This window comes from Equus quagga, chromosome 6 (genome assembly GCF_021613505.1).
Source record: "Equus quagga isolate Etosha38 chromosome 6, UCLA_HA_Equagga_1.0, whole genome shotgun sequence".
Taxonomy (NCBI): Eukaryota; Metazoa; Chordata; class Mammalia; order Perissodactyla; family Equidae; genus Equus; species Equus quagga.
In genome coordinates, this window is record NC_060272.1 from 47119694 (window position 1) to 47132453 (window position 12760).

Consider the following 12760-nt stretch of genomic DNA (forward strand, 5'->3'; position numbering starts at 1 on the left):
TTGATTTTCTAAAGGTCTCTTCATCTTATTTTGTTCCTGCTCCGACAACACAAATGTTGCCAACTAGCAAAATTTTGAAATAAAAATTAACCTTAGGATTCTGGATATTGCTGCTGGTTTGTTTCACCAGTCACTGTTTTTAAGATTTATTTCATTCTGGCATTTGACACCTATGGTGGTGGGGTGGGAAAGATTGCAAGAGTACTACTCCCTGCCTTCAAAAAATAGTAGTGAAATCAAAGTGTTTTTGCATTCTTTTTATGCCTTTAGATTGATCTTCAGATTATAACTCATTATTGTTTGATTTTGGTGATGTGAGTTGACATTGTTACATTGCTGAGATTCTGTAACAATAAATTTAAAAGATACCTGTGTGAAAATGAAATCCTAATTTCCTCTAACATTCTAATAACTATCTTAAAGTCACTTTTACTGTAACCCTTTCTTTCTTCTTTTTTTTCTTTTTATGAATTTGAGCACCATAGCTCTCCATTTCTGCATTCAGCCTAGCCTTTGGCCGATAAGTCAGAGTTCTAAGTTCCTTACCAAACAGAACACACATCCCCAGTGTTGAAGAGAATATGTGAACTGATGAGAAAAGTTCTTCAGGGTTTTTAAAAAGTATTTTACCTCCCCCTCCCCCCCTTTTTTCTTTGATCTCATCTAAAAAAAACTTTGATTTGACTGAGAAAAAGAACACTTATTATTATCATAGATCCCAAGATTTAGGTATCAGAACATTAGCTTTCATTGAGATTGTATTTTAAAAGGGGGCAATCATTTGGCTCTGGGCTGGCTAGATAGTAGACTAAAGACAGGAACTGGCTCCAGGTGACCTCTCAAGTTCCTTTCCTGCTCAGGAATTTTGTTCACTAAACACACATACTTCCTATCAGTCAAAATACTAACTTTTCTAAATTTGGAAGAAAGAACAATATGAAAAGGATATCTAATTTAAAAAGTTGTGGTTCAAAGACCTGTTTTTAGGTTACCTCTCCTGACTTTGCTTTGTCAGGGATTTTAAAGAACGCATAGCACTGTGTTCTGCATTACATCATAGCCTTACTCCATCTTTTCAAGGTACCTGTCCCCAGTGCCAGGTAGACTCATTACTCATATAAATCTAGGTTATATTTTTCTAGGAAAATTAATTACTTTATACTGGCTACATATGGTTAGCTTGTCAGCAGGAAAGCTTTAACACATTTTGGGGTAGTATCGTTTAGGCATTTAAGAAGTGATTTTTCTCTTTGTGCGTGAAATAGTACACTAACATATGTTAAAATTAATACATTTTGTAATACTAACATTTTGCATGGGATACTGGAGAATCCCTCCTCATGTTTATTGCAAAGTACCAAATACCAGACGTCATAATCATGAATAAGGGCACAGGCTGAAAAGAGAGATGCCATGAGCCCATTATATACCTTTTGAATGGCCATAACTCGATGTACTCCTGTGATGTCTTATTATTCTAAAGGATATATGAAATATAATAGAGCATTATACAGAATTGGGCCAATATAATATGAATACCATTTGCAATGTTTGAGGATAAAAATTCCAGGGAAATGAGTCCCTCTAGGAGCATTTTTAAGACATGTGAAATGACTTTATGAGAAGTAATCCCTGCTTAAATCTACTTTCTGGGGCTGGCCTGGGGGCTCAGCTGTTAAGTGGGCACGTTCTGCTTTGGTAGCCTGGGGTTTGCCCGTTCAGATCCCAGGTGCGGACATGACACCACTTGGCACGCCATGCTGTGGTAGGCATCCCACATATAAAGTGGAGGAAGATGGGCACGGATGTTAGCTCAGGGCCAGTCTTCCTCAGCAAAAAGAGGAGGATTGTCAGCAGATGTTAGCTCAGGGCTGATTTTCCTTAAAAAAAAATGTACTTTCTGTGCTAGACAAACAATGTCCAAAGTAAAGGAAGGATTCATCCCACTGAGAACTGGTATTCTAGTATGGCCTCAATTTGTCTTTCTAAAATTTCATATTGCTTAAATTTACTCTCTAAAACCATTGTTAGTAACATTTGTTTTCATTTTTTTAATGCCTTTTTTGAGCTTATAGTTTTTTACTCTTTCCTAGGAGAAAAAGCATTTATTTCTTCTAGAGAGAGGAATTTGAAGACATTCCTTGAAGTTCTTTGTAGAGGAGACTTATTGTTATTTACATTAGTTGAACTCTTAGAACCTTGGCTGTATACACATAAACATTTAACCTGTCAAATGGCTGGGAGAGTACTAGATGTAAAGTAGATATTTATATTATTTGCTAAGGAACTTTTCAGTCACTGTAAGGATTTGGTCCATCTGAAGATATTCCCTCAGAGGTATCTGCTGCGAGCTAACTTTATTGCTCAGTTCTTGTTAGATGAGTATGCTGGGTTGTATTTTTATATTATTAAGGCAGTATCTGTATTAACCTATTGGATCTAATAAGTTCAGGCTTTTGTATATATATTTCATTATATTATGAACAGATAGCTTTCCGTCTCCTAAACAGAAACTCTATAACTTTATATGACATTATTTTTTACCCCTTCCTTTAGGGTCTGTGGCTTATAGAACCATTCCCTATTTAAACCCTATCGTGTTCTGTCATTACGTTTTTTTTCTGACCTTGCCTCAAACTGCTTTTGATATTTACAATAGTAGTTGAAATTCAACAGTTTAACTATTACTGCACCATCAATGTGTTTTAAGTCTCAAATCCTTAATGAGTTTGGTCGAAGAATTCCTGTATAGCGTAAGTGTAGTGTGTCTACAGGCTTCTGGTAAGTGGCTGTTCCCCTCGTGTGTGTTGATGGAACATGGAGAAGTAAGTTTAAGGCAAGAACTTGATGACCCTTCTGTTGTCTTTTTTTTGACACTTTCAACCCCCCCCCCCCCCATTCCCAACAGGGAAACCCAGAGTCCCAAACAGGGTTAACTGGGCATGTGATAGCTCTGTGGCTTTGTACTGCTTCTGTCTCCTGCTCCGCCCATGTCTCCTGCCTCTGAATCTGCTAATTTAGTATGTGTCAGGAGTCATTCTACTTCCCTAGGTTTCTGAAGAAAGTCAATTTAGTACAAATTGGGACCTATTTACTCTCTCTCTAACACATACTGGTAGTCAGCAGGGTTTCTGAGGACAGCAATAGCTTTTTGAAGAAAACAAACCCTTTCTAGGCCTTTCTGAATATGTTTCAAACATGACCCAGCATATTTCAGTACAGAACAAAAATTAATATGAATGCTTTGTAATTTGTTGCTTCTGCATCCTGTTAGCTTTGTAAAATTTAATTTTTAAAATTATATGTACTTTATTACTTAAACTCTGTCACTTGATGAAAGCTTTCTTCTCATTGAGCATCTAAATTGTTAATTTTTTCTTTGAAGGATGACTCTGGATTCCTCGGAGAAACAAGCAGGGCTTTTTTTCTCTCCTTGCTCTCAGTTTTAGGGGACGTATTGCTTCTTCGGTACTGTCATACCAATAAATCATCCCAGATTACTTGCCGTCGTATAGTACTAAAGTATACCATACATTTTAAAGGAAATCTGCTATTTTCTTTTCCATCAGATGAGCAATGTGAAGAGACTACGGCCACGGCTCAGTGCTATTCTCTTTAAGCTTCAGTTTGAAGAGCAGGTGAACAACATCAAACCTGACATCATGGCTGTCAGTACTGCCTGCGAGGAGATAAAGAAGAGCAGGAGCTTCAGCAAGTTGCTGGAACTTGTATTACTAATGGGAAACTACATGAATGCTGGATCCCGGAACGCTCAAACCTTCGGCTTTAACCTTAGCTCCCTCTGTAAAGTGAGTTTGTTTTTTTAAAACACATATTTGCCTGAACACTAATTCTTAAATGTCAGCCCTGATAACATTATTTAAATATTTTTATTTTGATAGGCTCATTATCAAGAACTTGAACTGAACCATGAACCCAAACCCAGACTGAACTGAGCTAATTTACTCAACCTCTGAACTAAATCCAAATATTAATTTTCTCTGATCTGAAAATCCAACTGAAGAATTTTGTTTAATAACAAAATTGTGTCATAAACCTGTGCTTTCTCAAACTAATGAAATGGAACATGAAAATATTATTTGAACCTAGCATGCTAACATTCAGTTCAGTTACCTGCCTATCATGGTATATATATTGAGAATTGCTAAGGATTGCCACTAAAATTTTTACCTTAAACTATTTAAATATTTCTTTGGATTTTTTTTATTTTTGAAAAGTAAGACTGCTTTGTATAAAGGGGAAATCATTATATTAGGAATAAACATATCTCAGATGTCATTGATGATTTTGAAATATTTCCCTCTAAATATAATTTTAGAGGATATGAAAATTGAGTAAGTTTAGAGATTTTTTTTCACCTGGGTAATTGCACAGATTAAATTTTCTTAACTGCAAATATATTCAAGGTTCTGTATAGCAGAGCTCTGTCCTAAGAAATGGGCCATGGTAATAGTGCTTTATTGATCTGCTTACAACAAATTCTTCTCAGTTACACATCACAAGAAAAGCTTTCTCTTGTTCTTGACCTGGTAACATCTACACTTCCTGATTAAGGTATTTGGTTATTGCTATTGCCAGTTAGATAGGGAAGGTGAGAAACAATTTCAGCTTTAGCTATGAGTTTACTGAATAGTTAATCTCGTGTGCTTTCGTGACTTTTCTTACATAATTTCCCTAACCTAAACCTCCACTTTGTGTCAGTGCTTTGTGAACACTTCCACTGTCCCATTTCCATCTGTGTATTTTCCTCTCCTTGTTTTCTTAGCCTGCTGTGTTCAGTTAAGATCCTAGCAAGGGTGATGCACTTCATAATACATTTATTGGAGACTTGGCACGTTTATAGAGTGCGTACTTACTCCTGTGCCAAATGCTTGACCTGATCATCTTACTTACATATGTGGTTAATATTTACCTGGCATACATGGAACTCATATTTTTCACATCTAAACCAATAATTGTGCTTAAATGTTTTACTAGAACTATATACAAAAAGTCATGGCAGCAGCATTAAGAGAGAGAGGCTAGCTCAGCTAAGGGAGGGCAGTTAAGCATTCCGAGAGGAAGAGGAATTTGAGCTGGATCTGGAAGGATGAGTGGATGTTCCCTGACAGGAAAAGGCATTCTAAGGACGAGTCAACAGTTTGCAGAAAGGGTTATATCATGTGTGGGTGTACCGAGTGATCCAGTAACGGTTGGTGCCTAGATGGAAGAGGAGTGGAAAAAATGGAAATGAGATGGTAAATTGATCTAGATGGTGAAGAGCCTTGAATGCCATGCCTGATGGTGAAGGTGTTATGGAGCTATGTTAGTTCTGTAAGGCAAGTCATGTTATCAGATGTCTTGTAGGAAGAAGATTCTAACAGCAGTATGGAAGAAAGTTAAGCTGCACTGTCCAGTACTGTTACCTTTAGAAACAAGTGACTCTTTACATTTAAATTAATTAAAATTTAAATAAAACTAAAAGTTTAATTCCTCAGTCACACTTGTCATGTTTCGAGTGAATCGTTGTCCATACATGCTAGTAGCATAAATAAAGCACATTTCCATCATTGCAGAAAGTTCTGTTGGACAACACTGGGTTAGAGGGTTATAGTGGGGAGATACTTGGTGATTGGTTGACGTGTAGAATGTGACCTAGGAGAGTGATAGACATAGTTGAGCTGAGGAGACTGATATAGAACCAAGACAGTGTGGGAGATGAAGGAAAAAAGAAGAGGGTCAGCGAAAACTCCGTGCTACTGACATATTTGAAGTGGATGTCAAAAGAGAATGAACTCAGGCTGTTGGTGTTTCCTTCCCTTTGTTTACCTCAGTGTCCTTAAGGGCATGACTGAAGCTGCTTTATTCAGCTGTTTACCGAATATTAGTGTGTCCCCTGTAAAACGCAGCCTGTACTTTGAGATGATGGAGGTGTGAGCCAGGGTAGTGGCAAAGGGGGTTGAGGTAGAACGGGAGGCGGGGTGGAGGGAAGCGCACACATGTAAAGAATGTCTTGGGATTGTCAGGGTGTGGCGACTGTGAACTTGCAGGCTGAAGGGTAAGGGGGCTCGCAAGACTGCCAGGTTCAGGCCTTCCCTGAGAGGGGAGGCAAAGGAAGAAGAACAGGATAAGGAGCAAGATTGAGGAGCAGCTAAGTCCACATCTACAAGTCTGCTGGAGTTTAACAGTGCAAGTGTCTGTTCCTCTTTAGATTTTGTATCTCTGTCGACTCAAAAAATTGACCTCATGACCTCTCTCATGCCTTCCTTGAAAGAGAGCTGTTGACAAGAGATTAGGTCTGGTTAATCAGATGGAATAGCCTAATACAGTGCTTGTAAGTAGTAAATCCTCAATAAATAGCTGTTGAATGAATGACAATGCAGTAGACACAATGTTGTGTCTCTCAGTTATTATGTAGTTGAAAATAGACATCTTCTAATATTGATATACAGTCACTGATAGCATAGTAATTTTAAAATCTTTTACGAATGCAGCGCATGCTGTCATTGTTTTACTATGGTTAATCTACAAACCAGTTAATCTGTCTCCAGATAATAGAATTGACTGTGTTTTCAGCCAGTAATACTGGATATTTTGATCATCCTTCTTAGGAGCCTTCTGTTGTGCAAGAAACAAAATAAATAAAACTTGATATTTTTTTATTAGCCTACATGTCAAGTTGAAAGCATATATTGAACAAGATGATATCTCATCATGTTTGTTATCAGAAGGAGCAGCTTGATCTTTGACAATTGTGATGGAATTTTCACACTGAGTATAAAGTATTTGGTTTGATGATAAGCCCCCACACAGGGAACCTCCATATTTATTTGATAGTAGAAAGACAGGGTAATATTTTAATCTGTTAAAATATGCTAGGTAATTATATGACATTTAGTATTCTTTATACAAAATCTTTACTTTTAAATGCCCTTTATAAATTTAGCTCAAGTATGAGAAGTGCATGAAAATTCACATTAAATTCTTAACTTTGGATTGTTTAGAGATAATTATATGAATTGTGAATTCCATATACATTATAGTTTAATTTTAGGGATTGTATTATATCTTTGTATACATTTTTAATTGAGATGGCTAATTATAATAACTGAGTTCAGAGAGAAAAGATTTGTCTACTTTCTTTTATTCTGAAGATTTGATATGGCTTATGATAAATAAACATAAAGAATGAAATGTAAGATAAACTAGAATCTATTATTAAAATGTAAATTAAAATTAAAGTAGATGCATAGGTTTGAGGCTTTCTGGTGGTGAAAGTGTAGTGCAAACATGGTCACAGATGTTTTCATGAGCTAAAAATAGTGCTTTCTCTGATTCTCAAAAGCTGAACTTCACAAGAAAGTTTGCATGTGTATTATTATAAGGGAAAAAAGTAGTGTTGAGCAGTGTTCTTATAAATGGCAAAGGAAAAAATTAATTCCGGGGCCAGCTCAGTGGCGCAGCGGTTAAGTTCGCACGTTCTGCTTCTTGGTGGCCCGGGGTTCACTGGTTTGGATCCCAGGTGCCGACATGGCACCACTTGGCATGCCATGCTGTGGTAGGCATCCCACATATAAAGTAGAGGAAGATGGGCACGGATGTTTGCTCAGGGCCAGGCTTCCTCAGCAAAAAAGAGGAGGATTGGCAGTAGTTAGCTCAGGGGTAGTCTTCCTCAAAGAAAAAAAAAATTAATTCCATGAGAACCATCTTTCCCCCTCCCCTCTCCTCCACCCCTCTCCTCCTCCCCTTCCTATACAAATATGTATTCAGGGCCTCTTGGGGCCTGACACTGTAAGAGAACCCTCATAGTAAGGTACAAAAGTACTTTTCAGTTATAGTAACACTATTCCAGTTTAAGAAAAATGATGTAAGTATCCTGCTTTCTGATATCTTGACTTTTCAAAAGGATGAACCTCAGAATTATAACATAGATGAATGGATGGACTACTCGTCATTCATAAAAGTCATCCCAAGATGTTACTAAACTTTAGATAAAAATAGGATAATAGGTAGTCTGAGGTTATATTCTTTTTTCAGGACTTTTGTTGATTAAATGCAAATCCATATCCTTAGAAATCCAGTCAGCAAATGGTAGGTGCTTGCCTGACCAAAATACCTACCTAGAAAAATTTGTATGTGGTTAATATTGGAGTTAGTTTTCCCAGAGAACCTGTTGGTAGGGCCAAGATCTCTTTTTGTCCAAGTAGATCAGCATTCCAGGAAAAGAATGAGTTGACTCAACCATCAGAGTTCAACACCATGCTAAAATATTCGAGATCATTTTAACTTGTAAACAGTAAATATAAAAGCAGATGTTGTCAATCCATTCACAATGGCTATGCCATGAGTTTAATAATGTTTCCTAATGTCTAATGAGGTGTGTGATTTCTGAATAACAAATCATCCCAATCAGTACAACTGGATGTAGCTGTAAAATGTAGCTCTTTGTTCTAAGTAATTAAATAAACTAATTACCTATATTGGGATAGTAGATATAAATTTTGGAAGAGTTTATCAACTGTGATAACTAGTTTTTATCAGTATTTATGCTGTTATTTTTTGGGAAAATTGTAGAAATAAGTAACTATTGCTTCCACTATAGATTTATCCATATATCACTGTAGAAAACATCCTCTTGTCTGTGGCGGTAGAACCCGCAGTGAGTTCATCTCAAAGATGGAGTCATCAAAGACACATAGTAATGGGGCTGTGAGGTTGGGAATTAGGTGTTCAAAGAGTGGGAAGTAGCGGGTAAGATTGCTTCTGTCCAAGTTCTCTTTTCAAGTGAAATTTGTACCTGATCTGTAGATTCTTTTTACAAATTATAGGCTAACCAAAAGTAGAATAACTTCACCAAAGCTGTGATAAGGGGAAGATTTTAGGGGGAACAAAAGCTTTATTTTTCTTTGATGCTGCCACCAACTCTAGTGAATGACTTCTTGAAACTGTGAACAGTTTTTCCTGTAGGACATTGATTCTCAACCCGGAGTACCCTTTAAGAAACACTGGTTCATCAGCCCCACATCAGGTTACTTCAGCGTGTGTTGATGTGGATCCTGATCAGCGTCATTCTTTGTTTTTTTTAAATTGGCACCTGAGCTAACAACTGTTGCCAATCTTCTTTTTTTTTTTCCCCTGCTTTTTCTCCCGAAATCCCCCCAGTACATAGTTGTATATTTTAATTGTGGGTCCTTCTAGTTGTGGCATGTGGGACGCTGCTTCAGAGTGGTCTGATGAGCAGTGCCATGTCCGCACCCAGGATCCCAACCAGTGAAACCCTGGGCTGGGGAAGCGAGAGCATGTGACCTTAACCACTCAGCCTTGGGGCTGGCCCCATCAGCGGCATTTTTAATAAAGCTTCTCTGGGTGATTTTAAGGCACAAGCTGAACTGAGAATCACTGTGTCTGTCCTCTGCCCTACTTGCTTATCCCAGAATGGAAAATTCCTGATTGGTGGTCTGCAGCCAACAAACCAAGCAAACAAACTTAACAAAAACAAAACCTAACAAATGGAAAAACAAAAACAAAAAAAAGAAACAACTCTACTTCTTCACCTAAGGGTGAGTGGTGAAAATATTTTCTCAAACTGCTGCTTTTCTTTCGTGCCAAGCTGAGCACTATTCTGAAATTGCAGAAAAGGACTGTGAATTGCAGGCACACAGTGGAACTGGAATAAGTGGATGGCCAGTGTGCTGAGTTATTTTTCAGGGCTCTACCTTATACAGGTAGAGTGTCAGTGATTATAGAAAGCAGGAGAAAAATACTTCTGCCTGTCAGTCCTACAGGGTGATACTGTGAATCTTTTTTGTGAAATTTGATTCTCATATCATCTTTGCTTTTATTCTATGAAGTTATTTTTAAGAAAGACCTCTGCCTTAAAAAAGAAAGAAGGAAAAAAGACCTCTGCCAAACAAATCCATTGTTCCATCTGCATTCAGTGTTTTAGAGGGATTTTTATTCTTTATCGGATTGGCAAAAATCACACCAGTAAATTTTGGCACCCTTTGAAAGTAAAGCAGTTTTTGGCCAAAGACCTGCAAATAACAAATGCCATTCTTATTTTACATCCAGCCAATTAAATTACTGAAATATTGACTTCCAAAAGCCATGTGAAACTATTTAGAAGTCTTAACCCTCTTTGACTCATTTGTTAAAATATTTAATCTCTAGTATTTTCCAAGAAATGTTTAGTTGGATTTACTAAGTAGTGTTTTTGATAAATTTTATTCGTATTACCTTCATTTGTTTTTTCAATTGCTGTTCAACGTTGTAAATTAGGATTATTCTTTTAATAGAATTATAAAAGACAGAGTGGCTTTTCTCAAGAACAGCAAAACACTGCTTGTGTGCTGTCATCTCATTTCTCTCATGACAGGCAGTGCTAATCTGTCAAACTCCTTTTCTCCCAGACAGCAGCCTCAGAAGCCTGCTCAACACCATAGTATAAACAGCTACTACCCATCAGAGGTAGCGCCTGAGATGAATCTTACCAACCATCTCTGGTTTAGTCCAGTCTCCCATTTTTGTATATTTTATAAATGAAAAATCAAAAGCAAGACATCTCAATTCTGATATTCTATGAATCGTACTGTTTACCGCTCCTTTATAAAGGATCTGCATTGGTTTTACATTTTTGGAATCAGAGGCAAAACTTGCATCATTATTTATATAGTAATACTTAGTATGATGTAAGGAATATTTGGTCTTAGGTGGTGGGGGAGAGTATGATATTAAAAATGGGTGCACACCTAAATCAGACAAGGACATTACAAGAGAGGAAAATTATAGACCAATATCTCTCAAAAACATAGATGTAAAAATCCTCAACAAAATATTATAAATTAAAACTAACAATGTTACATACCATGAGTAAGTGGGATTTATTTCAAATATGGTTTTACATTTGAAAATCAACTTATTTAATCCATCACATCAACAGGCTAAAGAAGAAAGGTCATTGGATCATATGCATTTGACCCTAGGCAGACAAGGCATTTGATAAAATCTAACACTCATTCATCATAAAAAAAAAAAAAAAAAAACTCTCAACAAACTAGAAATAGAAGGAAACTTTTTCAAATTGGTGAAGAACATCTACAAGACCTACACCTAGGATCGTACTTAATGATTAAAAACAATGTTTTCCCCCTAAGATTGAGAAGAAAGCAAGGATGTTCCCTCTCACCATTCTATTCAACATTGTACTGTAAGTCATAGCTAATGCAATAAGACAAGAAAAGGAAATAAAAGCTGTATAGATTGAGAAGGAATAAATAATTCTGTCTTTGTTCATAGAGGAAATGATTACCTATGTAAAAAAAAAAAAAAAAATTGACCAAAAAAACCCTTCCTGGACCTAATAAGTGATTATAGCAAAGTTCCGGGACATGAGGTTAACGTAAAAGTCAATCACTTTCCTAATACCAGCAATGAGCATTTGGGATTTGAAGTTAAAGATAATATCATTTACATTAGCACCAAAAACATTAGTACTTAGGTATTAATGTGAACAATATCCAAATGAAGAAAACTACAAAACTTTGATGAGAGAAATTGAAAAATCTAATGAAGAAATAGGTATTCCATGTTCATGGAAAGGATATTCAATATTATTAAGATGTCAGTTGTTCCAAACTTGATCTATAGGTTAAATGCAAACCCAATCAAAATCCCATCAGGTTATTTTGTAGTTATTGACAAACTGATCTAAAGTTTATATGAATATGTAGAAGACCCAGAGTAGTCAACACAATACTGAAGAAGAACAAAGTCAGAGGGTTAACAGTACCTGACTTCAAGACTTACTATAAAGCTACAGTAATCAAAACGTTGTGAAAAATAAATAGACAAATATATTAATGGAACAAAACATAGAGCCCAAAAATAGACTCACATAGATGTAGTCAACTGATCCTTGACAAAGGAGCAGAGACAATTCAATGGAGAAAGAATAGTTCTTTAAAGAAATGGTGCTGGAGCAACTAGACTTAAACATGAAATGCAGAAAAAAGGTTTCTAGACACAGATCTCATACTGTTCACAAAAATTAATGCAGGTCACTGACCTAAATATAAAACACAAGACTGAACAACGTATAGAAGGTAACATAAGAGAAAGTCTAGGTGATCTTGGGTTTAGTGATGACTATTTAGGTACAGTGCCAAAAACATGACCTATGAAAGAAAAAATTGGTAAGATGGTCTTCATAAATTAAAAACTTCTGCTCTGCAAAAGATACTGTTAAGCGAATGAAAAGACAAACTACAGAGAAAATCTTTGCAAAATACATATCTGATAAGGGACTTGTATCTAAAATATACAAAGAACTCTTGAAACTCAACAATAAGAAAACAACACAATTAAAAAGTGATCAAAAGACCTGAGTAGACACCTCACCAAAGAAGATTTACAAATAGCAAATAAAGGTATAAAAAGATACTCAACATCCTTTGTCATTAGAGAATTGCAAACTAAAACAACAATAAAACACACCTATTTAGAATGGCTAAAATCCAAAACACTGACAACACCAAATGCTAGTGAGGATGTGGTACAACAGGAACTCTCGTTTGCTGCTGCTGAGAGTGCAAAATGGTATGGCCACTTTGGAAGACTGGCAGTTACAAAACTAAACAGAGATTTAACATGGGATTTGGTAACTACACTTCTGTATACCCAAAGGAGTTGAAAACCTGCATACAAATGTTTATAGCAGCTTTATTCATATTTGTCAAAATTTGGAACCAACTGAGATATCCTT

The 12760-nt window shown here is 36.4% G+C and overlaps 1 protein-coding gene across 1 annotated transcript in view; it reads left to right on the forward strand.

The window, feature by feature from the left end:
* The window catches only part of DIAPH3 (diaphanous related formin 3), a 482479-nt gene that overhangs the window by 266459 nt on the left and 203260 nt on the right, over positions 1–12760 (forward strand). Inside the window, exon 21 of the mRNA XM_046664521.1 lies at positions 3570–3809. Within this exon, the coding sequence (XP_046520477.1) occupies positions 3570–3809 (240 nt within the window). The remainder of the gene's footprint in view (positions 1–3569; positions 3810–12760) is intronic.